Below are 23,385 nucleotides of genomic sequence, written 5' to 3' on the forward strand. Positions count from 1 at the left end.
CCATGCACTTGAAATCTGCGATCACGACCCTCGCATTACTATGGGCCTCGTCCAGCCTGGCACTCACTGCGCCCCCGCAACTACTGCTCGCAGCGGACGGCGCACTCGCTCATATTGAAGGGCAGAGCAACAAAGTAAACCTTTCGCTCTTTGTCATGTCACGCTGTCCTGATGCTGTGAGTCACCTCCAACACCTTTCGATGTCAAAGCCTGGCTGACGATGATATGTAGCGATTGTGCGAAGACTTATTCGAGGAGGTGAGCTTCGAATCTTCAACTGGTGGGATAGTGTAGTGTTAACGGGCATATGTGTAGGTGTTCAAAACGGATGGGGTCTTCGACAAGGTCAATCTGGACATGAACTACATCGGACAGTAAGTCTCAGAGCTACATTCCTTTTCTATATCCTTGGCCTTGATGTTGATATACCCCCCGCCGTTAAACAGTATCAACAAGACTGAACCTCTCGGCGTATCGTGCAAACATGGGCCTATCGAGTGTCTCGGTAACGCCCATCAGCTCTGCGCGTACCACCACCTACCCATCGAGGATTATTGGGCCTTTGTCCAATGTCAGAATTTCCCTTCTTCCTTCCCAAAAGAGATTGGCGAGCTTTCTTTCGCTAAACGCTGCATCGAAACCATCGGTGCGGATTGGTGGGAGAGCGGTGTCGGCGAATGTGCACAAGGGAAACTAAAACATAACGATACCTCTTCTCCTGCATCTCATGATGTAGAACGCCAGCTAGGCAAAGAAGGGAGGAAGTTGTTGAGGAAGAATATCAAGAGGACGGTGAAGAGAAAAGTGGAGAGGAGCTGTACAATCGAGATCCAAAGTACGCTGGTCAATGCGGGCAAACGGACTTGCGCGGTCGATGGCGGTGTCTGGAGCGGATGTGACGTGAGTGATATCTCTCGACGAAGTGATCCCAGAGCTGAACGTCTATCCTTGTAGGACGGTCACACGGCCTCTGACTTTGTTCGTGTCATTGAGGCAGAATGGAAGAACCTCAAGTCGCAAAAGGATTGATTAACGGACAGTCTTCAATAACATTATAGATGGCGACAATGTAAAATGTATCTTGACCCATCTCTGGCGATATACGCAAAGCCTTGCCACAACTTTGATAGCTCTCACAGAAGGGTCACGCATGCTTTGACCCCGCGATGAAGCTAGGCATCTATAATATTTACATCCCAGAACAGAACCTGACCGGTAACCCCTTGGAGTCTAATACTCTATGATGCGGTACTCTACCAAGTCAAGAAGCCTTTACCAGCCTTACCATCCGGTCGACTGACTCCGACCGCATTCCTGAGCAGACCGGGCACAATCTTCCCTTGCAAGATTGTGTCTTCGACCACTCGTGGAATCTCCTGAGGTGTGACCCGTCCATACGAGATATACGCTCCCGATGGGAAGAGGATCTGCGGTTGTTAAAGTTGGTCAGTTGCCTCTCAAAGAAAAAGGTGGTTGAGGAGGACATACGAGCATGACACCGGCGTATCGATGTCCACCCAAATGGTTGATGTTGAATATTCCAACTTCACCCCCATCACCTCCATCAACACTGTCAATCGACTTGATTCTCTTTCCGACCTCTGCTTCTCGCTCAGCTTCACTACCCTCTACCTCTTCGAGTGGTGGTCCGGCAAGATGGGAAAGAGAAGAACCAGTCTCGTCGATTGTGATGTCGTGTTTCTCAAGACATGTGTGAAGAGCTGCTCGCAGTAACGGTGCGGCGATATGGCATCGCTTATCTCGTCGTTTGTGAGAACCTGGGGTTCGCAATAATAGTCAGCATGCGTGCTCTTGGGTCGACCTGCAATACAAGTACATCTTTCACTGGGGACGTAGAAGCGTTCAAGTGTGGCTTACAAAGCAAGACGACAGCCCTATAAGGCAATACCCAACTCCTGATCCTTCCGATACCACTCTCCTCAGCACCCTGTGTCCCAGCTCTCCCCAGCTCTCCAGCCAAAGCAGCGTCATACAACCCTTTTGCACCCTCTCTCGAATTTTCGACCTCATGAATCACCTTCCAGTCTGGGAAGACCAATACCGTCTGGTCGGACGGATCGTCTGATTGCGTGATCAACGACGAAGAGTATAGCGAAGGAGGAGTCTGAACGGGGTATGTGAGAGGAGCAGAAGGGGGAGGCAATGCTGCTGGTGCGATGTAAGGTAGGTCAGGGGATCGCTTGGACTCTTCGGTCTTGGGTGCGGCGGGGGTGGGAGCGGCCTCGATGACTTTGTTCAGATGATGGGCGAGAGAGTCTTTCTCATCCTATAGGGATTGGTTAAAAATCGTTGTCGTACAACGATAAGGATAAGGCATGAATAGCTCACCGTGTGATCCCGCTCCCAATCACTTTTCCCAGTAGAAATAACCACAACTCTCCCTCTTCCACCCTTGGCACTTCCTTGCAGTTCACTATCCCAATCCACATCGAAACCAGATGGTAATTCTCCCAAATCCCCATACTTGTCATTGACATAATCGTTATAGCTCTTCCCTTCGTAAACCTCCGCTATCGTTCCCGCTCCCGTCGATCCGGCTTGGGACGCACAGGGGTCATCGCATGTCGAACAGTCAGATGTCGATACGGGGACGGAGGCCGAATCGAGCTCTTTGGCTAGCTTAGCGTAAGACTCAACTCGTGGCGGTGCGTGGTGCAAGGGTGGAAGGGAAGAGGAGGTCGTGAGTGAAGCGATTGCCGAGGTGAGTTTACCAAGCATCTTATGTGGTTGTTTAAACGAATAGGAAGAAAAGTGAAAGAACCGAATTTGATCTGTGTTTTATCTGATTATGCATTAGTCAGTTCCCCCTCTGCCCCGTTTTGACCTTTTCGCGGAGTAAACCGATATTTGACCACGTATCAGATCACGCACATCACATTGCCTGGACTCCGGCGGCGCGGGGGGTGTACAAGTAAGTTATAAATACAACAACAGCGCAGCCGTGACGAAGCGTTTCGGCTCCATTATGAGGTGAGAACTAAGCGCCGTGATTGTGCGCATAACAGCGGAGCGGAGCGACGAGTGCTTTGCTGTTCTGACCCTATGGACTCGCAGACCGATTTGTCGAAGTGGCGGTAAGTCCGCGTGCATATATACAGTTTGAGCGGTGGAGTCACAGATCCTATAACCCCTAAGAGGAAGCAAAAACAAAGCCCAATAACCAGATTTTTACACATACACCACTGGTCTTATACCTCAACATCGTCTCATAGGAATGTTTCATAATGAGGCAGAGGAGCATTGAGGTCCAAAATGTTGTAACCCATAGATATTCTGGTGTCACAAGGTTGAAAGTCCTCAGCAGGGTCATTGTCATTACGGTCACTGCCACATACATCACATGGCCTATCAGATCCCGACGCACTCGCCGCTCTACTTGCTATTCTTGTCAAACTCGCACAACTTCATTTAACAAACCCATTCATTCCTTGGTCTGATTCAACAAACTCGCCGAGTTGCAGAATATTGCTCAATGTAGATGGATGATTGGATGGATGAATATATAGGAGAATGGCTATTCTCATTTTTGTACTCTCTTCCTTAGTGGTTTTCCCACTGAAAGTTAAACACCACATCTTTGCTATCGCCCTTGACGATATTACTTAGCCTTCAGTCAGTCCAAGGCCACAATGCTCATCCTGAAGTTGTTCTCTTTGGATTCTTGCCGTTTCTGTCGTTCTGCCTGAGTATCTTGTGCATTTTGCCTTTTGTAGATGACGCTGTAGCACTCCACCGTCGGTCTCCTAAAGAGTCATTTGTGGTACCACCGAGATTCAAGGGAGAAAGGGGACGACCGTCCGGTTCCCGTTCAACCGTTCATTTGCTAGCACTTTGATTGAGATTCGTTTGCATCCAGGTCCAGGTAGGATAGATTGGCTGTATGTGTACGTGTCTCATGGTTTGGTCAATTTATGTATACGACTATCTAACTACGTCCGAAACCTAAACTACAAAAGGACTGGATTTGGTCGAGTTGTCAGAGAGGCTCTATTGACCCTACGCCATTCCTCTAGAGAGACTAGGTCAAAGGTCAATAGAGTCTCTGTTGAAGTGTTATTGTTGTTGTTGTTTGTTAGGCCCATAGCAAGTGTGTGTAATCCTCTGACCATTATCTTACAGAGGCACAATCAATCTTATCCCTCAACAAAGCTTCTCAGACCATCCGTTCACTTTTGCCCAGACTGTTCACATGACCCGATGGGGTCTTCATCGATGTCCATTTATCCTCTACAAACCTTGTTGCACCACGCCGGGCAACACTCAAAGCCGTATTACTTTACACTACATATTGGTTTGGGTATCATGGGCTGACATTGAACTGTTGTAGGAACAAGTTATGTGGCAAAGAGTACATCTCCATGAAATAGATACCTACCTCCTCTGAAGTGTAACTATGTTTCCCAGCCATCACCTCAGTTGTGGGGTCTACAAGTTAGACAAGAACAACCCAGAGACCATGAAAGCAAGAGTGTTAGGTCCCCAATTGATGTGCTTGGTCCAATGAGAGAGTCACAGCACTGCATTGGAGTAGTATGGATGTATGTATATTCATTCACAGAGAGAGTATTTCACACCGTTTCAGGGGACGATATAGCAAGAAAATAGAAAAGCAGGAAAATAAGACAGGGACTGAAAAAAGAAGACAAGTAACAAAGAGGGTCACACCTTGGTTGCAAAAGCTCTCAGAAACTGTGTCTTCAACATGGTAGCTGGGTTACTACTGCCACTGATAAGCTGGATTGTTGTCAAAGAGGTTGAAAGGGTCAATGGCATCGTCTTCATGGGTGTGTGGCACATTTGTGTCAGTATGGTAACCTTGCTGGTCAAAATTGCTACCAAGGATAGAAGGTGTTGGATTGTAGAACTGATTGTCCAAAGCAAGATCGAGTGAGGGTGAAAATACATTGGGTGTGCCAAAGGTGCTGTTCGGTTGTTGAAACGATTGACTCTCATGGTAGTAACCTGATTGAGCTGCCACATTCCTTTGAGGATTCCCAATCTGGTTGAATAGATCTGCTTCAGGATTTGTGAATGGTTGGACATTGCTAGAGTAGTCCGCATAGGGCTCGACAGTATTTCTGATGTATGGAGTTTGATAACCCTGATATGGATTGCCAGGCGCTAGTTGAAATTGATATTGAGCACTCTGTTGAGCTGAGCCTGGTGATACATATGGTTGGACATATTGGCTTGAACTAGTATGATCTATGGTAACCCAGGCTCGTCAGAATCCTGTACTACCTGTAAGGGGTGAGTGGGGGGCAGTGACTATGTGCTTGAGACTGATTGAGCTCTGAATGCCAGACATTGGATTTTGCAATGTACTTACCTGTCTTGTCAAATCTGAAGCCTGTCTTACCAGCAGCTTCATCAGTAACTTCTTGTTTATCAAAGCGTTCCTTTTCGGTTTTCAAAGCGTCATGCAGTCTCTCAATCTGGATGTCACTGATCTTGTGATCCTTCAGATATTTCAATGGCCTGGGGTCGGATTTAAAGTAGTATGTTGCTACAGCAGCCTTCAGGGTTCTCTCCCTGTACTGGTCAAGATGATAACCCACATCCCGTTGTCTCATGTATGACACCTTGCCTTGCATGTGCGCTCCCCACTGTTCAGCTGTGACCTGTTTCTTTGGCTTTTGTTCCCCAGCTTTCCTCTCCTTTGGAATCCCAATTTCAGTAGACACTGGGGGAGTTCCCCATGACCAAGCTTGTCAGTTATGTCTATTGCCTCAGACAGTACTCACCAATTGTTTGGGAGTTTTGACCAGCACTTTTGGATGAGGGTTGTTCACTGCTCACTTGAGAGTTGCATTGACCTGATGTGTGATCACCCATGGTGAAACCACCAGAAGCAATGGATGAGATTCCTCCCCCAGTAGGGTAGTAGGTCTGTCTTTCTTGGGGACCCTGCATGTGATCTCCAAATTCTACAGCTGTGACATGTTTCCTCTTCCACTCCTTCTTCATTGTCCTTGTGGTGGTTGCTGGCTTTGCCACCCTATCTTCCGTCAACTTTTGAGTCCCAGCCTTGAAGGTTGCTGGAAAAGCCTCCCATCAACAAAATGACCACATTTTGTCAATTGTGTCAATGACCCTGGACAGGACTCACCATTTGTGTGTCTGTGCTGACCAGAAGCATTGGATAAGGGTTGTCTTCTGCTCATCTGGGAGCTGGATTGACCTGATTTGTGGTCATTCATGGTGGTACCGCTACCTAATGGGTAGTAGGATTGTCTCTCTTGGGGATTGTGCACAGCAGAAAAACCAGGAGAGTTGAATGAGGCAGCATCAGGACCCATTTGGTTATTGGGTTGAGGTACCAAGGTTTCGTAAGTGGGGGCACCACCAACAGTATTGGACAGAGCTGCACCATCCAACTTTGGGTGATGGGCTCCTGGGGGTGGATTATGGATGATAGTATGACCAGAAGAATCCCATGAGATACCATGACCAGCATCACCCCATTGATTGAAGGGTTGACCTGTTGTGGGGTCATACAATGTGGGATCATATTCAGGACCAGATGTGGGCACAGTGTAGGCTGAATGTTCGGGATACGACATGATACAGGTGATGTCTGTCAAAGTGTGAAGTGCAAAGTATTGTATGTTATTGTGAGGAATGTGTTGTTGACAGAATGAAGATAGATTTGGCATGAACCCCCTAAACCCTCTTTATAGACACTTGTGGAAGTCAATTTCTGTGGTATGAAACACAGCATCCAAAATTGTCCTTTCATCTTTCCAGGATGTCTTCCTGCTGATGTAATATGACATATAGGTGAACTCACTGTAGAGCTACGTGGAGAGCAGTGTTAAAGGAACAATGGCTTGATACATGTTTCAACATGTAGAGTGATCACAATCAGTAATTTATGCTGTGCAATGCAATTACATGAGTGCTTGAAATCGTACTTATCCAGCTCAAACTGCGCTGATAACAAGATCTTTTTGTACCCTACATATATGTGGGGTTCAGGTAAGATTCCACAGCTCACATGTTTCATTGCCTCCTGGTCAGACTCAAAGACCTGATAGTCTGGAGACATATTGATTTGGGGATCATGGGCTGCTGTTGCACTGTTGTAGTAACAAGCTGTGCGGCCAAGAGTCACTCCATTTTGAATAGGTACCTACTTCCTCTGAAGTGTGATCATGTCTTCCGTCCGGCTTTGCATACAGTCACCAGCTTCCAACTCAATTGTGAGTTTCACGAGTTAGACGTCATGAATGACAACCATCAAGTCCACCATCCCCTGGTATATATAGCCAGAATTGGGAGATTCAGCAGAATCCCAATGATCATGACCATTTGTAGTGTGATGTGATGCTCGGATGGCGTAGTTGGCCACTGGCTAGGCGATGCATTATTACAGATGGATATATAGGAGAATGGCTATTCTCATCTTTGTACTATTTTCCTTAGTGATTTCCTGATCAAAAGTAGTACCTTTGCTATCACTCTTTAATATCACTTAGCCTTCAATCAGCCCAATGCCACAGAGCTAATCCTGCATCTGTTCTCTTCAGATTCTTGCTGGTTCGTCATTCTTGCTGAGTATCTTGTCCATGTCGTCATTATATTTGACGCCATTAGAATATCACTCAACCTTGTCTCCATGGTGTGATAGGGCCTCTTTAACTGAAGCCTGGTGATCATTGTGTCCTAGTTCCCTGATATTGTGCATTAGAGATTTCCCCTGTTAACGCCAAGTACTGTGTGTTTGATACTTACGTAATTCTATCTACATTGCATGGCACATATCATCCCTGAGATGTGCTGTACATGTACAGGCCTGACATTGGATGAATAAATCACAGCGCGTTGTAGCACTCCACCGTAGGTCTCCTAGTAGGCCATGCGTGGTACCAACAAGATTTGACGGAGAAGGGGCTAACCGTCCGCTTCTTGTTTGACCGCTCTTCATTTATTACTTTGTTCGAGAGTTGTTTGCATCTAAGTTGAGGTAGGATAGAGTGTCGTATGCGTACATGTCTCATGGTACTGTAAAAATATGTGTATTCTATTAGCTAACTACATTCTAATTAACTAATAACTACAGAAGGGGAAAGGATATGCGAGCTGCGTGCAAACCTCCACCGGCCTTAAGGTGTTCCTCTCAGAGAAGCCAGGTCAAAGGTTGGTAGAGCGTCTGTCGAGGGTGTGTTTCTGTCGTATCAGATTAGTAAAGGAGTATTAATTATGCTCCCTTCTTGCTCTCATAGAAGCTCTCTTATCCTTCAACGAAGCTTCGCCGAGCATCCGTCAACTTTCGTTCTGACTATTCACGTGACTGGTCGGAGTCCCGTTGATGTCCACTCTTATCCTCGACAGATCTTGTTGTACCACAACGTGTAATCCTACAAGCCATGCCTCTATACCTGGCTCGGTTGTGCCATTTGCTTAGTAAGGTGGCAAATATTCTTGGTGGCAAACAAGATATACGTACCTCACCCCTTCTGTAGTCATTTGTTGGTATCCTCAGTTATGGATCCCCATTTGCGTCTCACTCATACAGTCACACAGTTGGTCACAACCCAACAACTCTTGTCGTCATCACTACCCCTGTCGTCACTGTTGCTGCTGTGGGCACTTGCACCTGGGTTAAGCATACAACAAGCCCGGAACACTGTTCTTCTCATAGGACACCTCTTGTATCGTTCCGTACCGGCATGACATTGGACTTGACACTGACAGAGTGATGCAGTGACAATCAGAACACTATATGCCATGGATGTGTGATCAGCCCCGATGCATAAGCTGGTCTCAGGCAACCAAAGAACATTCGTTTACAGACAGCGCAAATCCCCAGAAATTGATATGATAGTTGCACAAAGAAGATAAATAAAGTAGAAGGAGACTTAAGGTGATATCAGAGTGAAGGTAAACTGCAGCCAATTTGAAAAGCACTCTCCTCCCTTCCCCACTTCCCATATGACACATGTTTGTCCTTAACATTACCAGCTCAAGGTTTGCCACTTGTGATGTGTGAACTCACCCAGAGGATCCTACATGGATAATTAGTACAGGCATAGCTTTGAATCAACATGAATGAGGCATTTATGATGTGCTTTGGTCAATCGTGTGTTGGAGTGCAGCAACTGAAGCCATGCAATGCACTTACGTATTCCAAGATATGTTGGACCACTTTTCTCTGTATCACTTATGCCTTCTTCTTCACGTCTGGCCAATTCCGCTTTCACATACTCTTTGAGCACCTGAGCCGTTCTTTTACAAATTGAAGCCTTGAGAAGTCCAGGCAATGGCCTCTTCTTTCTAGAAAGATAGTGAGCTTGCAGTCGTTTCACCAAATCAGGCTCCTCCTTTGTTGAGATGGCGGTCAACTGGGAACTTTTCAAGCCCAGCAAACTGTCTTTCATATGTTTGTTAAGCCCTGACACACCAGGGCGGTTCTCCTTTAGTTTTGCTACTGGGACGTAATTCTGATACACTGAGAAAGTTCACATGTGTCCAATCTTGTCAGTTGTGTTACATAATTCTCGGAAGAACTTACTCTCTTCCTGAGGGCCCTGATCAGGAGCACTGTATGAGGGTGGATTGCTTCTCATCTGACCGCTGGATTGACCTGAATTGTAGTCATACATGGAGGGACCACCAAAAGTGTTGGATGATATCCCACTACCCATTGGGTCATAGATCTGTCCAGGTTTGGGTCCGAACACTGTGGGATTACCAGAAGCATTGAATGGTGTTCCACCCCCCAATGGGTAGCCGGTCAGCCCTTCTTGGGGGTTGTACAGTATGGGATCACCAAAAGTACTTGCATGGCCATTGCCTGGTTGGGCCGGCACGCTCATTTGACCTTGCCCAATCTGGTTGAAAGGACCTGCTTGCTGGTATGGAAATTGTTGAAAACTGCTAGAGTAGCACTCTGGGGGAAAATATGTATCTTGGGTACCAGAGGTATGAGTGTCCCAAGCCCAACCTTGTCCGCCAGGCACAGGCTCAGGAGCTCGGTTTGGGCGCTGCTGTTGATATGATTGCAAAAACTCAATAGTTTCATCATCATCTGTATATTGGTGACATCAGAATTTTATGTTAGTTGTGAGCGAGGCAATGTCAATGTGCTTGTCATTGGTTCAATTCCAAGTTTAGATGATTGATATTGTACTGTACTCACCAATCTTCTTGAATATGATATGTCTTCTGCCATCATCAGTGACCTCTTTGTTCTTGAAGCGCTCCTTTTCAGCCTTCAAATCCTCTCTCAACTGGTCGATTCGCCTTTGGTTGACTAACCTCGATACCAATCCAGTGGATGGCCTATGTTCTGACTCAAAGTAGAATGACTCCACACCCTTTTTCAGATCCTCTCCTGTGAGCTCATAATGATAATCGATGTCAGATTCCTTCATATTTGACACCAACCACTGCATGTGGCTCTTCATTCCTACAGCAGTGAGGAATGCCCCATCACCACGACTGCTTGCTGCCTTTGGTCTCCCCGAACTTGCATATGTTGCCTTTGTAACCCTGTTTGCTTTGCTCTTTGTTGCTGTTGACCTGGAAGCTGCTGGAAGGATTAACCCAGGACCAGACTTGTCAGCTGCAGGTATCCCTTGCATCACCCTGCATACAACTCACTCCTGTTTTGCAAGCTCTGGCCAGAAGCACTTGGGGGCCGACTGTGAATGGTGTAATCATAAGCAGGAACTAATGAGCTATGACCACCACATCGGCTGTTGAGTTGGCCCAATGTGGGGCCGTAGAGTGCAGGAGCATACTCTGTATCAGACGTAGGTGCAGTGTAAGCTGGATATCCAGGATAAGACATGATGCAGATGGTGCTTGTCGATGTTTGGAAGGAAATGTATTGTATGGGTATTGTGGGAAATAGTTGGTTGAACAGAACAGTAAAAAAGGGTAATGCAGGACCGAATTTATATGGTGAGTGAATATCATCGTCAATTCTGTCCTTCCACTCGGTGCTAATGCGATCTGACGTACGAAGAGACAAATCGCTCTGAGCATCGTCAAGGGGGGTCTTCATGTTGACGTACGGTGACGTATGACTTGGATTGTACGCACGATCGTAGAGGAAGTCTCGCGAAAGAATCAAGCGTTCAAACACTGACATCATTGTTTCGGCCCTACGATCCTTTATCTATATGCCTTCGCATAAGGATGAACCTCGGCGAAATGACGACTGGGGGCGCTGAGTCTGCTCTGGTCCCTCGTCATGCTCATAAAGGACGGATGATCTCAAACGTGTTTTGAGATTGAGGCAACTGGACTGGTCTTCGTTGTGAGGTGCGATCGCATATCTGTCTTCGCTCTTCTCCCCCTCGAGCTCGAGGGGGGATCGTTAAAAGGATCGGTGATGTCTTACATGTCCCAGTCTTTGTGTAACGCTCATACTAGAACTGTCGTCATGTCCCCTCAAAGTAAGAGGTGTCGAAAGAACTCTCGATATCATACACGTTTCGCATTCCATAAATGATCCTTACAGCAACCAGCCTTCGCGTCTTCCTGCTCTGCAAACGATCTTGGAAGATTGTTTCTAACGCGTTTCGCTGTCTAGGTGTACTACTCACAATTGCCTTCTCATCATCCTGATCCTCCCTTGACTTCTGGTAGTGGAAAGGATCGTCGATGCGTTACGTGTTTTACCATTACTGACTGCGATGTCATTGCAATACTCTCTCTTGCTGCTCCTCGAGCTCAGGAGTATGCTGAAGGGATACTTGCTATCATGTTCGTTTCACTGTTCAAGTATCTTCCCTCGAAATGTCTCTTCATCATTGTATAGGGGGACGAACGTCAACGATTCTGCGCTGTTGCAAAGATCTGTACAGCACAGCACACGCGTTTTGCTATCCAGAATTGCTTAAGATCGTCTTTGTGTTTCTATCACACGCTCGAGCGAGGCGGTATCCTAAAATGATGATACACTTTTCGTTGTTCAGGGGAGTTTGCACAATTGCTTTTGCGTCCTCCTCCCCTCCTCGAGGATTAGGTAGGGATCTTTCACATCCTTCACGTTTCGCATGTCAAACAAAAAAAATACCAAACTCCCAAAATACACACAATACGATCAATGTCCATCCCAGTGAGTCATCTCGCCCAAGCCTTCCAATCGCCTCGTCATCCGCGTTAGCTCATCCACTCTCCTCTAGCTTCACCGTCCCAGTCTGCCCTCTCCCTCTCTCCATCTTTCGATCTGTTCCCACCACCACCGCCACCAAACCAACTTCTCCTCTTTTCACTCTTCCCTACGCCTCCTCCACTCCTCGGACTAGCAACCACCGCTCTATATTCGCCTTTCTCACTATCTCCCCCTTGGCTGGGCCTCCAAGCGAAATACCTCTTCTTCTCATTCCTCCCTGCTGCTCCGCTACTACTCTGTTCGGCTTGCGAAGGAGCATAATGTCCCATAAGTTGTTCATGACGAACTTTCCTTCCGTCTGGTCCGGACCTGCCTCCATGAGCGGGTTCCATCATCCCAAAGTCGTTCATGGATCGATCGGACGATCCTGCTGATCTAGTATGTCGTGCGCCTATACCTCCCCATTTCACTCTTGGTCCGCCTGCGCCTCTCGAAGACGGTGGTGGCGGAGCATCGTACAAGTGCTGTCCTTGATGTGGTTGGGGGTTCGCAGTCGGAGGAACGTGGTATTGATTTTGTTGACGAAGCGGTTGGAAGTGTCCTTCGGTGCGAGAAGGGGAAGTGGGTTGTAGTCGTGGTGAATAATATCCTTGAGGACGATGTTCGACCACCTGTGGCATCGGTGCGGGATTCGACGAGTGCTGCTGATTGTGCAGTAAAGGCTGTTGTTGAGCCGCTTGGTAGTTCCCAACCATATTCGGTTCCCTGTTCATGGGTGGCTGATACGGTGGCGGAACGGGCTGATACCCATATCCCTGTCCTTGTCCAGGACCAAACATGCGCCCCATCATCGTCGAAGGCGGTACCATAGGCATAGGTCTCATCGGCAATGGAGGTCCCATCATAGGTGGCAGGACCCCAGGTCCAGGAATGGACACCATCATAGGTGGTGGCGGTGGAGGAAGAGTGGCGCCTCGAACGATCATGTTCATTTGGGCTCGTTGTTGGCGTCGGATGGCGCGATACCAGATCGATTGGAAAGAGTTGCGATTTCGGGAATAACATAGAAGGAGTAGGAGAATGAGGACGCCTAAGAGGACCCCGATTACTGATAGGCAAGCGTTAAATGGTTAGCAAAGGGGTCTACTGGCAGAGGGACTCGTTGGCTGGCAACTCACAGATGCCGGCGAGTTTGGCGTTACGATGACCATCAGACTGAGGTGCGAGATTAGCACCGTTGATTGCTTCTGGCTTGCCTGCAAGACCGATGTATTGTGCGGTACTAGAGTAGTACAGAGCACTAAGTACAGATGTTGACGTCAGTTGCCTGTTTCAAGTAGTTCCCAAACAAGGGCGACTGCTCCACTCACGCATACACTCCTGATAGGAATGGTGTTCCGAGGCGTACTTCGCCCCGCTGTTCAGGAAGACTTCCATTCTGCCACGCTACTACCGAGCTCCAGCATGTGCGTCCTTGCGCATCTCGAGCTTGGACGAGTCTTGATGGGTCGACAGCATATTGTCTATCATCGATCGTTATCAACAAGTCGATGTGTGTGTCGCAGGGTATGTTCTGCAGCAGGGCATACATGTTTAGTGATTGGGGAATAGGCAGGAGTGGACATTGCTGATGGGAGACAAGACGTACCCATCGAGTTGTATCTCCCAGGTCCCGTTGTGAATCGGGCACTTTGGCGAAAAAGCTCTCCGCGACTGAAGTAGGAACGTAGATCTGGTCGAAAGCGGGGTCGATGGAACCCTGTAATCATCCCAAGTCAGCGCTTCATTCTGACCAGGTTCGTGCCATGAGACGACTCACGTAGAGATTACTCAGGTCAATAACGTCGTTGCTGACTCTCAGTCTGTCGAGTCCAAATCCCCACGACCCAGCAACTGATGTGTTTGCATTGAGCCAGTTACTGTGTACACAGATCGTCAGTCCACCTTGCCCGAGATTCGCACTCGTCGGAGTCAGTTGGACTCACAAGTCTCCTACGTATGAACCATCGGGTACCGCCCCCCAGTGGATCGTACCTGCGCTACCATCCCGAGTTGTGGTGTTGGCGATGTCAAGACCGACTGTAAAGGAAGTAACAGTCGAAGGAGAGCCATCACCGTTTGTCTCGATCATAGAAGGGATCATAGAGTCCGATTTTGTACTCTGCGTTCCAAGATCGATATCAGCCTCGTGGCGAAATGGATGTTTGGTAATATGTGTGGTGCCATGACTCACTTGATAGACGCCAAGGCCCCAGAACCCGCTCGTTCCATCTGGCAAGGTGACATCGTTTCCGTCCAGACGACTATTGGGATCATTGGCTTGCACCTTTGTTGCCAGAGCGATCGGTCTCGCGGTGGTTTCCCCCCTCTCGTCCGTCAAGATCTCTTCGGCAAGCTGGGATCCGATCGAGAGTGTGTTGGAAGATCCGATAGGGTAGATGAAAGTGTGCGTAAGAGCTTGTAGGGATGTCTATGCAAAGAAGGGAACATAACTTGTGAGTCTATTTGGAAATGATCGCTTTTGCAGCACTCAGCGGTATGGCAACTTACAGTCAGTGACGACGAGTCCTGTGTCGTGAAACTGAGTGGAGCTTTGTCAGCTGGTATGCCTCAAAATTCCCAGACATATGTCAGCTCACAGTGGACTATTAAGAACACAGCCATCGCAGTCGGTTGTTGTGACCATGAGGAAATCGACGTTTGTGGCTGTGTAGACAAGATCATCAGCGTTAGAATAACGCTGTGTACATCCACAGTAATCACAAAGAGGCAGACTCACAACAAGTGAGGTTCAAAAGGACTTCCGGAGTCCCCACGCCCACTTGAAGGACATTCGTACCTGCCCCAGTCCTGTACAGGGGCATTGTGGTATATTCTGTTCCTAGGCGAGAAGCATCTAGCTTCGAAGCTCCTCGAGCTTGAGGGAACCAGGCAGAGAGCAGGAGAAGAACTGCCTGTAGTAAGCAATGAGGAGGCATGGTCGATAGCGTTGTGGTAGTTGTGAAACGAGGATGAGGTATGCTGAGCTGTTTTGTGGGTGATGGTTGTGTCAGCTACCAAGTGGATGTTGTGGGGTCAAGACTGAATGCAAGACACCGACAACCTTCCATCTTTTGACTTATACTACCTCTACTGTAGACATTTCCCGGGACCGTTATCATGTCGCCCACGGTCCATTCTGAAGGAAGCCAAAGTAGTCCACTTCCTTCTCGGAAGGCAACAGGTCTCGCTGCGACGTGCCAATAAGACTCGCCGGAATCGGACACAATGAAGTGGTACCAGGAACGATTTGACGCAAGGAAGTCGTTTCGCCATCGGAAAGGAAAGGGAACCAAGTGGCCAAAGGATGTCACTTACAGCTGATATCAGTAACCTTTCTCAGTGCTCCCGCTCCTCCGCTACCGGAATGCAAGCCCTTCCTTTGATTGTACCCGTTGGCGTCGCACCAAAATTACGATTGGTCGTTTGTGGTAATGTTAAAAGATCGAGGGCGCTATCGGGTGTCCGGCATATCTTGGTTGTTTAGGTGTGTTTGATAGATGTGATGTCTCTGCGAATGTTCCGTTCGAGGTAGAATGGCGTCTGTGAGTGTATCAAGAGTCGAGTTTGTTCTGGTATCTCGATGGTCAAAGAATCACGATAAGCTCGACTTGGTTGTACGAGTGAAAACATAGAATCAGTTTTGTTGACATGTCCAGAATTCAATATTGCGCTCGGACACTTCTTCCTCCCTCACATTCCTGCAGGAACCCCTCACATTCCTGCAGGAACCCCTCACCCCGCTGTGTGTGTGTGTGTGTTTCATGATCCTTCCGTCCGACTCGGCGTTTCATAATGACATCAGCATATAGATACATCTCCCACTTCGATACTACTAATCGATACATCGTCCTCCAGCCCTCCACCCCGTGACCCCGAACATACCTCACGACATCCTACATTCCCAAGATCGTCCTCCGCAGTCCACTCCCAGTCCTAAGGATGCTGCCCCTTATCTACCAGGTATGGCACCGTGCGGAGGAGGTGGTCGACTGTATGCATGAGGAGGTTGGGGATCAGGTCCGTCTCCTTTTTTCATTTGCCATTCTGTCGAATAGATGCAAGCCGTTAGCTAAGGTTCCAGACTACACAGTCTATAAACGTACGACATATCGTGCAGAGCCAGACGTGGGTTTTGCTGAATGGGATCAAGGGGACCCAGAAGAACTCGAACCACGTTCTTTGTGATCCGCCAACTACATATACATCGCTCGTATTAGCTTGATCGAGGATGACTGAATGCGAAGGGACAATGACACACCAACAGCAGCTGAATGAAAAACCATATATCGCTCAGCGAATGCCCATCGCGTTTCCAGTTTGATTCGTCATGATAGACACCCACCATTGTTACATCTTGGACAGAGTCGACCTTGTTCAGGAGCATCTTGCGAGAACTATCGTCTCATCAGATTGGTGAACTGTGATTAGATCAAGTAAAGGGAGAGGGCTCACCTTCTCGGGAAGTCCGACTGAAAGCATACAAACAACCACAATGATCAGCTGAGATTCTCGCTTGTTCATCTTAGTCAGCTTACAGATTAGCGGGATACACACTGCGATGGGGAGACATGTCAGCTCTACACACTGCGTTCTCGCGTTCGAGACATGAAATGCAGACCATGCGTTTCATTTCGACTTACTATCGGTTTAGTATTACTTGCACAATTGTCCTTAACCTTGTGGTAGACTTGGAGAATTGGATGAAGAGAAATACAGCAATGTAGGCTAGATATCAATGGTTGTTATTGTCAACACAGCTCTGTTGTATCTTCCTTCGCTCGCTCTTGGTTGCTGCGCCGAGTGCGGTATTATCATCATCATCATCAAAGACAGCCAAGAACAAGGCAAGTGGAGGCAGACACAACAACCGAGCGAACAGACGCACAGGTGGCAACGGAACCAAATATCGGGTTGAATATCTCATGCATCAATTTATTCTATTTTATCCCTCTTGTGTCATGCCACGTAACTGGTTGAAATGGAAAAAAAGCTTCGAGACCGTTCTGGTGTCATCGTTGACAGCAAGCGAGCGAGCGAGCGAGCATCACACAGTCGAGCTTGTGACAAAAGTTGAACACCAGCATTCAGCAGTTATCACGACCCTAGATCAACCTTACATTTCCTCCTCTTCTATAGATTGATTCTATTGTATCAACTTTTTAACACATCTACATCAACTAAAAGCACATAGACAAAATGGCTGTGAGTGGCATGATCCCCTCGTCGTCCTCCCTTTGTCGCTGCTCGACGTGTACGTGTGTGTGTGTGCGTGTGCTGACTAGTCATTGGGTCGCAGAGTGTCGTCGGTATTGATCTCGGAAACCTTTCCTCTAAAATCGGTGTGGCTCGACACCGTGGTATTGACATCATCGTCAACGAAGTCTCTAACCGTGCCACTCCGTAAGTCAAGTTCACGTCCTTCATTGCTAGCATCACGAGGAGCTACAGCTAAACCTGTCCTTTCCCTCCTTTAGCTCCCTCGTCTCCTTCACTCCTCGTCAACGATACATCGGAGAATCAGCAAAGACCGCCGAGACCTCAAACTTCAAGAACACTGTTGGATCATTGAAGAGGTTGATCGGACGATCGTTGAACGACCCCGAGGTATCAGAGTATGAGAAGAAGTTCTTGAACGCCGAGTTGGTGGATGTCGATGGAAGCATTGGTGTCAAGGTGAGTCTAGCAGTCTTTCCCTCATGAAGCTAGCGCTAATGGGTTCTTCATGCAGGTCCAATACCTTGGCGAGCCCGCTACCTTCTCCTACACTCAGCTCGTCGCTGCCTACCTCGGCAAGCTTAGAGACAACGCCGCTGTTGAGCTTAAGCAGGCCGTTTCCGATGTCGTCATTGCCGTTCCCGGATGGTACACCGACGTCCAAAGACGTGCTATGCTTGACGCTGCCACCATCGCCGGTCTCAACCCCCTCCGATTGATCAACGACACCACCGCCGTTGCTCTCGGTTACGGTATCACCAAGGCTGATTTGCCCGAGAACGCCGAGACTCCCAGACATGTCGTCTTCATTGACGTCGGTCACTCCAACTACTCCGTTTCCGTCGCTGCCTTCTCCAAGGGTCAACTCACCGTCAAGTCGACCGCCTACGACAGGCACTTTGGTGGACGAGACTTCGACTGGGCTTTGGTTCAACACTTCGCTGAGGAGTTCAAGACCAAGTACAAGGTCGATGTTTTGTCTTCCCCCAAGGCCGTTTTCCGTCTCACCACCGGTTGTGAGCGATTGAAGAAGGTTTTGTCCGCCAACGCTGAAGCCCCCCTCAACGTCGAGTCCCTCATGAACGACATTGACGCCACCTCTTCCTTGAAGCGAGAGCAATTCGAGCAACTCACCGACCACCTCTTGAAGCGAGTCGTTGCCCCTCTCGAGTCCGCTCTTGCCAAGGCTGGTCTCACCGTCGACCAGGTTGATGCTATCGAGCTTGTTGGTGGAAGCACCCGTGTTCCCGCCATCAAGGAGCGAATCCAGGCTTTCTTCCCCGGAAAGACCCTTGGTTTCACTCTCAACCAGGATGAGGCTGTCGCCCGAGGTGCCACCTTCGCTTGTGCTTCTCTCTCCCCCGTCTTCCGAGTCCGAGAGTTCGCCGTTCACGATGTCACCCCTTACCCCATCAAGGTCTCATGGGAGAAGGAGGCCGGAAACCCCGACGAGGACACCGAGCTTGTTGTCTTCCCCGAGGCCAACCCCATCCCCTCAACCAAGATCCTTACTTTCTACCGACAGGGTCCCTTCGAGCTCGAGGCTCAGTACGCCGACCCCGCTACTCTCCCCAAGGGTACCAACCCATGGCTCGGCAAGTACACCGTCAAGGGCGTTGAGAAGCCCACCAACGGTGACTTGGCCTGTGTCAAGGTCAAGGCCCGTCTCAATCTCCACGGCATCGTCAACTTCGAGGGTGCTTACGTTGTTGAGGAGGTCGAGAAGGAGGAGATCGTCACCACCGGTGAGGGTGAGGACAAGAAGGAGGAGAAGAAGATGGTGAAGAAGATCCAAAGGAAGGGTGACCTCGCTACCGTTGGCCAATACACTGGTTTGGTCAAGAACGTTGTTGACGGTTGGACCGAGAAGGAGGGCCAGATGCACTCTGAGGACAAGTTGGTCATGGAGACTGAGGTACGTCGAATTGATAAAGATCTGTGATTGGGGTTTTGCTGACATGCTACACGTTTACAGGACCGAAAGAACGCCCTCGAGGAGTACGTCTACGAGATGCGAAGCAAGCTCGAGGACCGATACGCCGCCTACGTTCAGGCTTCCGAGAAGTCTTCTCTCCTCACTGGTCTCCAAGAGGCTGAGGACTGGCTTTACTCCGAGGAGGGTGAGGACGCTACCAAGTCCGCTTACGTCTCCAAGCTCGATGCCCTCAAGACTACTGGCGATGCTATTGTGCTCCGATGGAAGGAGAGCGAGGACCGACCCAAGGCCGCCGCTGCGTTGAGAGAGTCATTGAACTTGTACCTCAGCCAAGCCCAGGGTGGTGACGAGAAATTCAGCCACATCGAGGAGGCCGACAGGACCAAGGTCGTGAGTAGAATAACATCTCAATCCTGTGTATCCGAAGTTGCATGCTGACGGTACAATTACAGATCGAGAAGTGTGCTACTATCCAACAATGGCTCGACGACTACCTTGCCCGACAAGCCGAGAAGCCCAAGAACGTCAACCCCGTCATCACCTCTGCTGAGATCAACAAGCGACGAGAAGACGTTGTCTACACTTGTGCCGCCATCATGAACAAGCCCAAGCCCAGGCCCAAGGTCACCCCTACCGAGACACCCGCCAGCGGTCAGCAAACTCCTCAACAGGAGCCTGCTAAGGAGGAGGACACTGACGGACCCAAGGTCGAGGAGATGGATGTTGACTAGATATAGAATGGATAAGACGTGTGACAAAAGAGAGATTTAGAAGTAGTAGTAGCAGCAGCAATTGATTGTTGGTTCAGTTCGTTTCAGTACGTTATGCATGATGAGCAGTTCTGTATCGTAACCAAGCAATTCAAGTGCCACATGCTTCAGTTGAGAGTAAATGCCGATTATATCGCCGTGTCGCGTCTCTTGTGTGGTGTGAGTGGGTTGTACCGTTGGTTGTACCGCGAGCAAGGAGTCAATCAGTGTCATCACTGTTGCTGGTGACACTGAATACGCTCCTTTCTTGTATCGACTATATTCTCATAACTCTAGAACAAACCGAAGTACTACACGAAGCCATTCAACGACAAGCGTAGATCGGACGATACCAAACACAGATTCAATCGAAACTCATTCCTTCGTTACCCCGGTGATCACACACTCACGATGTCATCTCCACCATCTTCTTCGTTATACCCTATCCATCTCCTGATGGACGAGTTGAAATCTGAAGACGTAGTTCTCCGACTCTCTTCCATTAGACGCTTATCCACCATCGCTCTCGCTCTGGGACCCGCACGAACGAGAGACGAGCTCATCCCTTTCTTACAAGATCAGCTGGATGATGAGGATGAGGTGCTCTTAGTTCTCGCGGAGGAGTTGGGAGGGTTCAAGGAGTATGTAGGTGGGAAAGAGTGGGCTTGGATGGTTCTGGGACCGTTGGAGAACTTGGCGGCGGTGGAAGAGACTTTGGTCAGGGACAAGGTGAGTGAGGGTTTGGGTCGTGTTTGTGTTTTGGTTCGAGGCTAGGGTTCAACGACTGGGCCGAAGAGAGAGAGAGTAGGATCTTGTCACCGGCAGGTCGAAGGAGATATAGCGACTGTGACATATGGGAACCGGGCTGTGAGATTATACAAGATCTTTCGTCTGTTCCAGAACAGTGCGAGGGTCCAAGCGGTCGTCGTGCGCATCTCGCTCGATTTATTGGTCGCGTCAGCTTGACTTGATCTCACGCGATGGGAAACAATAAATTAGGCGGAGAAAAGGGCGAGGTCGTGTCCTAGCTAGTCGGGGGCCCAATATAGTGTCGATTGCCTTAGGGACCCATTGTTGACTCCTTCCACCCACCCCTATAGGCCGCGGAAAGCATCTCCAAGATCAGCGCCGTACTCTCTCCTCAAGCTATCGAAGAGCACTTCCTCCCCCTTCTCCGACGTCTCTCCTCCGGCGACTGGTTCACCAGTCGAACATCAGCTTGTGCATTGTTCGCTGCTGCTTACCCTATCGCGACTACTCCTGTTCAAGAGGAGATGAGGAAGATGTTCTCCGGTTTGACAACGGACGATACTCCCATGGTTCGAAGAGCCGCAGCCAAGGCTTTGGGAGTGAGTGACAATCCCCATTCAACAACTCTGCCGAGGAAGTAGCCCAACTGACGTTCTCATTTCCAGCCATTCGCCAAAGCCGCCGCAGACTTGCCTAATCAACACCCTTTGCTCATCTCCGACTTCATCCCCCTTTACCGAAAACTAGCTTCAGACGACCAAGACTCGGTTCGACTTCTCACCATTCCTGACCTCATCGCCCTCGCTACCGCTTTGACTCCCGATGAAGTCAGAGAGCATCTCCTCGAACCTATGCGGGCGAGCGTGACCGATAAGTCGTGGAGAGTTAGGTATATGGTCGCAAACGAGTTTGTCGGATTGGCAGAGGGTGTTGGAGAGACTGTTATCAGGGAGGAGTTGGTCAGCGCTTTCGTTGGGTTGTTGAAGGACAACGAGGCGGAGGTCAGGACTGCTGCTGCGGGTCAGGTTCCAGGTGAGTCGGATATTGTGTTGAACGATTGAGAAGCGAATCTGACGCCAGTCGATTTCTAGGCTTCGCTAAGCTCGTCGACAAAGAGGTCATCCTCGCCCGAATCTTGCCATGCGTTCGAGACTTGTCAACCGATTCCAGTCAGCACGTCCGAGCGTCATTGGCCATGCAGATCTCAGGTCTTGCACCTCTTCTTGGTACCGATGCTACGGTCGAGCACCTCTTGCCTCTATTCTTGCAACTTCTCAAGGACGACTTCAGCGATGTGAGATTGAACCTGATCGGCAAGCTTGACCAGGTCAACGATGGTGAGTGATTTAGCTAAAAGCAAACGATCAAGGAGCTGACTTTGTTATAGTCATTGGTATTGAGCGACTTTCGCAAGCTCTCCTTCCCGCCATCATGGAACTTGCCGAAGACAAACAATGGCGAGTCCGACAAGCCATCATCGAATACATCCCTCTCCTTGCTCAACAACTCGGTGTCCAATTCTTCGACGACAAGCTCGGTCAGCTCTGCATGTCATGGTTGGGCGACACTGTGTTCTCGATCCGAGAAGCGGCTACGATCAACTTGAAAAAGTTGACAGATGTGTTTGGTGTTGATTGGGCGAGGACAACGATCATCCCCAAGGTCTTGGAGATGGGTGATCACCAAAACTACCTGTACAGAATGACAACCATCTTTGCTATTACCGTGAGCGCAAGCATTGTCTTATCTCACGTTACGTCTTATTGATCATGGACTGTTCGCCCTCTCAGACAATGGCCCCCGCTCTCAACCTTGCCATCATCAAAGACCACGTCCTCGACTCTGCCCTCAACCTCGCCAACGACCCCATCCCCAACATCCGATTCAACGTTGCGAAATGTCTCGAGACCCTCGCAGCGGTATTGGCCGGATCGCCAGAAGGTCAGGAGATCATTCAGAGGAGGATCATACCCGCCGTTAAGAAGTTGCAAGATGACCAAGATGCCGATGTCAGGTGAGTTGACTCATATAGATGCAAGTTGGAAGTTTTGTTCAATGCTAATGCTTTGATGGCTGTAGATATTTCGCTACCAAGGCTTATGAGAGGACGACAGGTGACGAGTTGCGAGGCGCAGAGCCTATGGGTGAGTTGCGGGGGTTTAGCTGAACAGTTGAGAGACGGAATGAAACGCTGATCCTTCACCTCCCCAACCAGTCTTATCATAAGCGATAAGACACTTTCAAGCAGAGAAGTGTCATAGTCGTGATTGTCTCGCATTGTAATCACGAACAGCGAGCGAGAAGAAGAAGAAGAAGCAAATGTGTCAAAGTAGTAGTCGGTCGGTCGGTGTTCCCTGTTCTTCCTCTGAAAGATTACAATTTAGAATCCAATTCAAATCCAAATTCATTCCATTTACATCCCATCCCAATATTCTTTTAAAGCCCGCCACCGTCGTCGTCGTGGTCATTTATACATAAACTGTACAAGATTGAGAATCAGAGTTGCTAGATATACCCTTAAAATGAACAGAGTGACGAAATGATGTAGTGACTGAGTGTAGAGGATCTGTGTTTGTGTTACAACTCGGAGCACAGGCTTGATAAGA

At 48.9% G+C, this 23,385-nt stretch overlaps 6 protein-coding genes across 6 annotated transcripts; 3 read left to right on the top strand and 3 right to left on the bottom strand.

The window, feature by feature from the left end:
• Positions 1 to 2: 2 nt before the first annotated feature.
• On the top strand, positions 3 to 1,029 carry CI109_102119 (uncharacterized protein; the record flags this gene model as incomplete). The annotated part of the gene is made up of 5 exons (XM_032004881.1): positions 3 to 176; positions 232 to 258; positions 316 to 374; positions 447 to 900; positions 955 to 1,029. The coding sequence occupies 5 exons, from the start codon at positions 3 to 5 to the stop codon at positions 1,027 to 1,029; spliced, it is 789 nt and encodes a 262-aa protein (XP_031860996.1).
• Positions 1,030 to 1,253: 224 nt separating this feature from the next.
• Positions 1,254 to 2,739, bottom strand: CI109_102120 (uncharacterized protein; the record flags this gene model as incomplete). The annotated part of the gene is made up of 4 exons (XM_032004880.1): positions 1,254 to 1,427; positions 1,489 to 1,778; positions 1,879 to 2,287; positions 2,350 to 2,739. The coding sequence occupies 4 exons, from the start codon at positions 2,737 to 2,739 to the stop codon at positions 1,254 to 1,256; spliced, it is 1,263 nt and encodes a 420-aa protein (XP_031860995.1).
• Positions 2,740 to 12,135: 9,396 nt separating this feature from the next.
• On the bottom strand, positions 12,136 to 15,066 carry CI109_102121 (uncharacterized protein; the record flags this gene model as incomplete). The annotated part of the gene is made up of 10 exons (XM_032004877.2): positions 12,136 to 13,196; positions 13,267 to 13,388; positions 13,459 to 13,661; positions 13,737 to 13,847; positions 13,908 to 14,007; positions 14,074 to 14,249; positions 14,322 to 14,558; positions 14,639 to 14,669; positions 14,728 to 14,794; positions 14,868 to 15,066. 10 exons carry the CDS (start codon positions 15,064 to 15,066, stop codon positions 12,136 to 12,138), a joined length of 2,307 nt encoding a protein of 768 aa, XP_031860992.2.
• Positions 15,067 to 16,079: 1,013 nt separating this feature from the next.
• On the bottom strand, positions 16,080 to 17,058 carry CI109_102122 (uncharacterized protein; the record flags this gene model as incomplete). Its single annotated transcript, XM_065967088.1, has 5 exons — positions 16,080 to 16,174; positions 16,234 to 16,323; positions 16,473 to 16,524; positions 16,583 to 16,683; positions 17,016 to 17,058. 5 exons carry the CDS (start codon positions 17,056 to 17,058, stop codon positions 16,080 to 16,082), a joined length of 381 nt encoding a protein of 126 aa, XP_065823160.1.
• A 268-nt stretch (positions 17,059 to 17,326) lies between these two features.
• On the top strand, positions 17,327 to 20,011 carry CI109_102123 (uncharacterized protein; the record flags this gene model as incomplete). The annotated part of the gene is made up of 6 exons (XM_032004875.1): positions 17,327 to 17,332; positions 17,427 to 17,530; positions 17,605 to 17,803; positions 17,859 to 19,259; positions 19,320 to 19,670; positions 19,733 to 20,011. The coding sequence occupies 6 exons, from the start codon at positions 17,327 to 17,329 to the stop codon at positions 20,009 to 20,011; spliced, it is 2,340 nt and encodes a 779-aa protein (XP_031860990.1).
• A 429-nt stretch (positions 20,012 to 20,440) lies between these two features.
• Positions 20,441 to 23,005, top strand: CI109_102124 (uncharacterized protein; the record flags this gene model as incomplete). The annotated part of the gene is made up of 8 exons (XM_032004874.1): positions 20,441 to 20,758; positions 21,130 to 21,378; positions 21,445 to 21,811; positions 21,871 to 22,116; positions 22,167 to 22,504; positions 22,570 to 22,793; positions 22,859 to 22,923; positions 22,995 to 23,005. 8 exons carry the CDS (start codon positions 20,441 to 20,443, stop codon positions 23,003 to 23,005), a joined length of 1,818 nt encoding a protein of 605 aa, XP_031860989.1.
• Between the last annotated feature and the right edge of the window lie 380 nt (positions 23,006 to 23,385).

Source organism: Kwoniella shandongensis, chromosome 4 (genome assembly GCF_008629635.2).
Source record: "Kwoniella shandongensis chromosome 4, complete sequence".
In the NCBI taxonomy this organism is placed as follows: domain Eukaryota; kingdom Fungi; phylum Basidiomycota; class Tremellomycetes; order Tremellales; family Cryptococcaceae; genus Kwoniella; species Kwoniella shandongensis.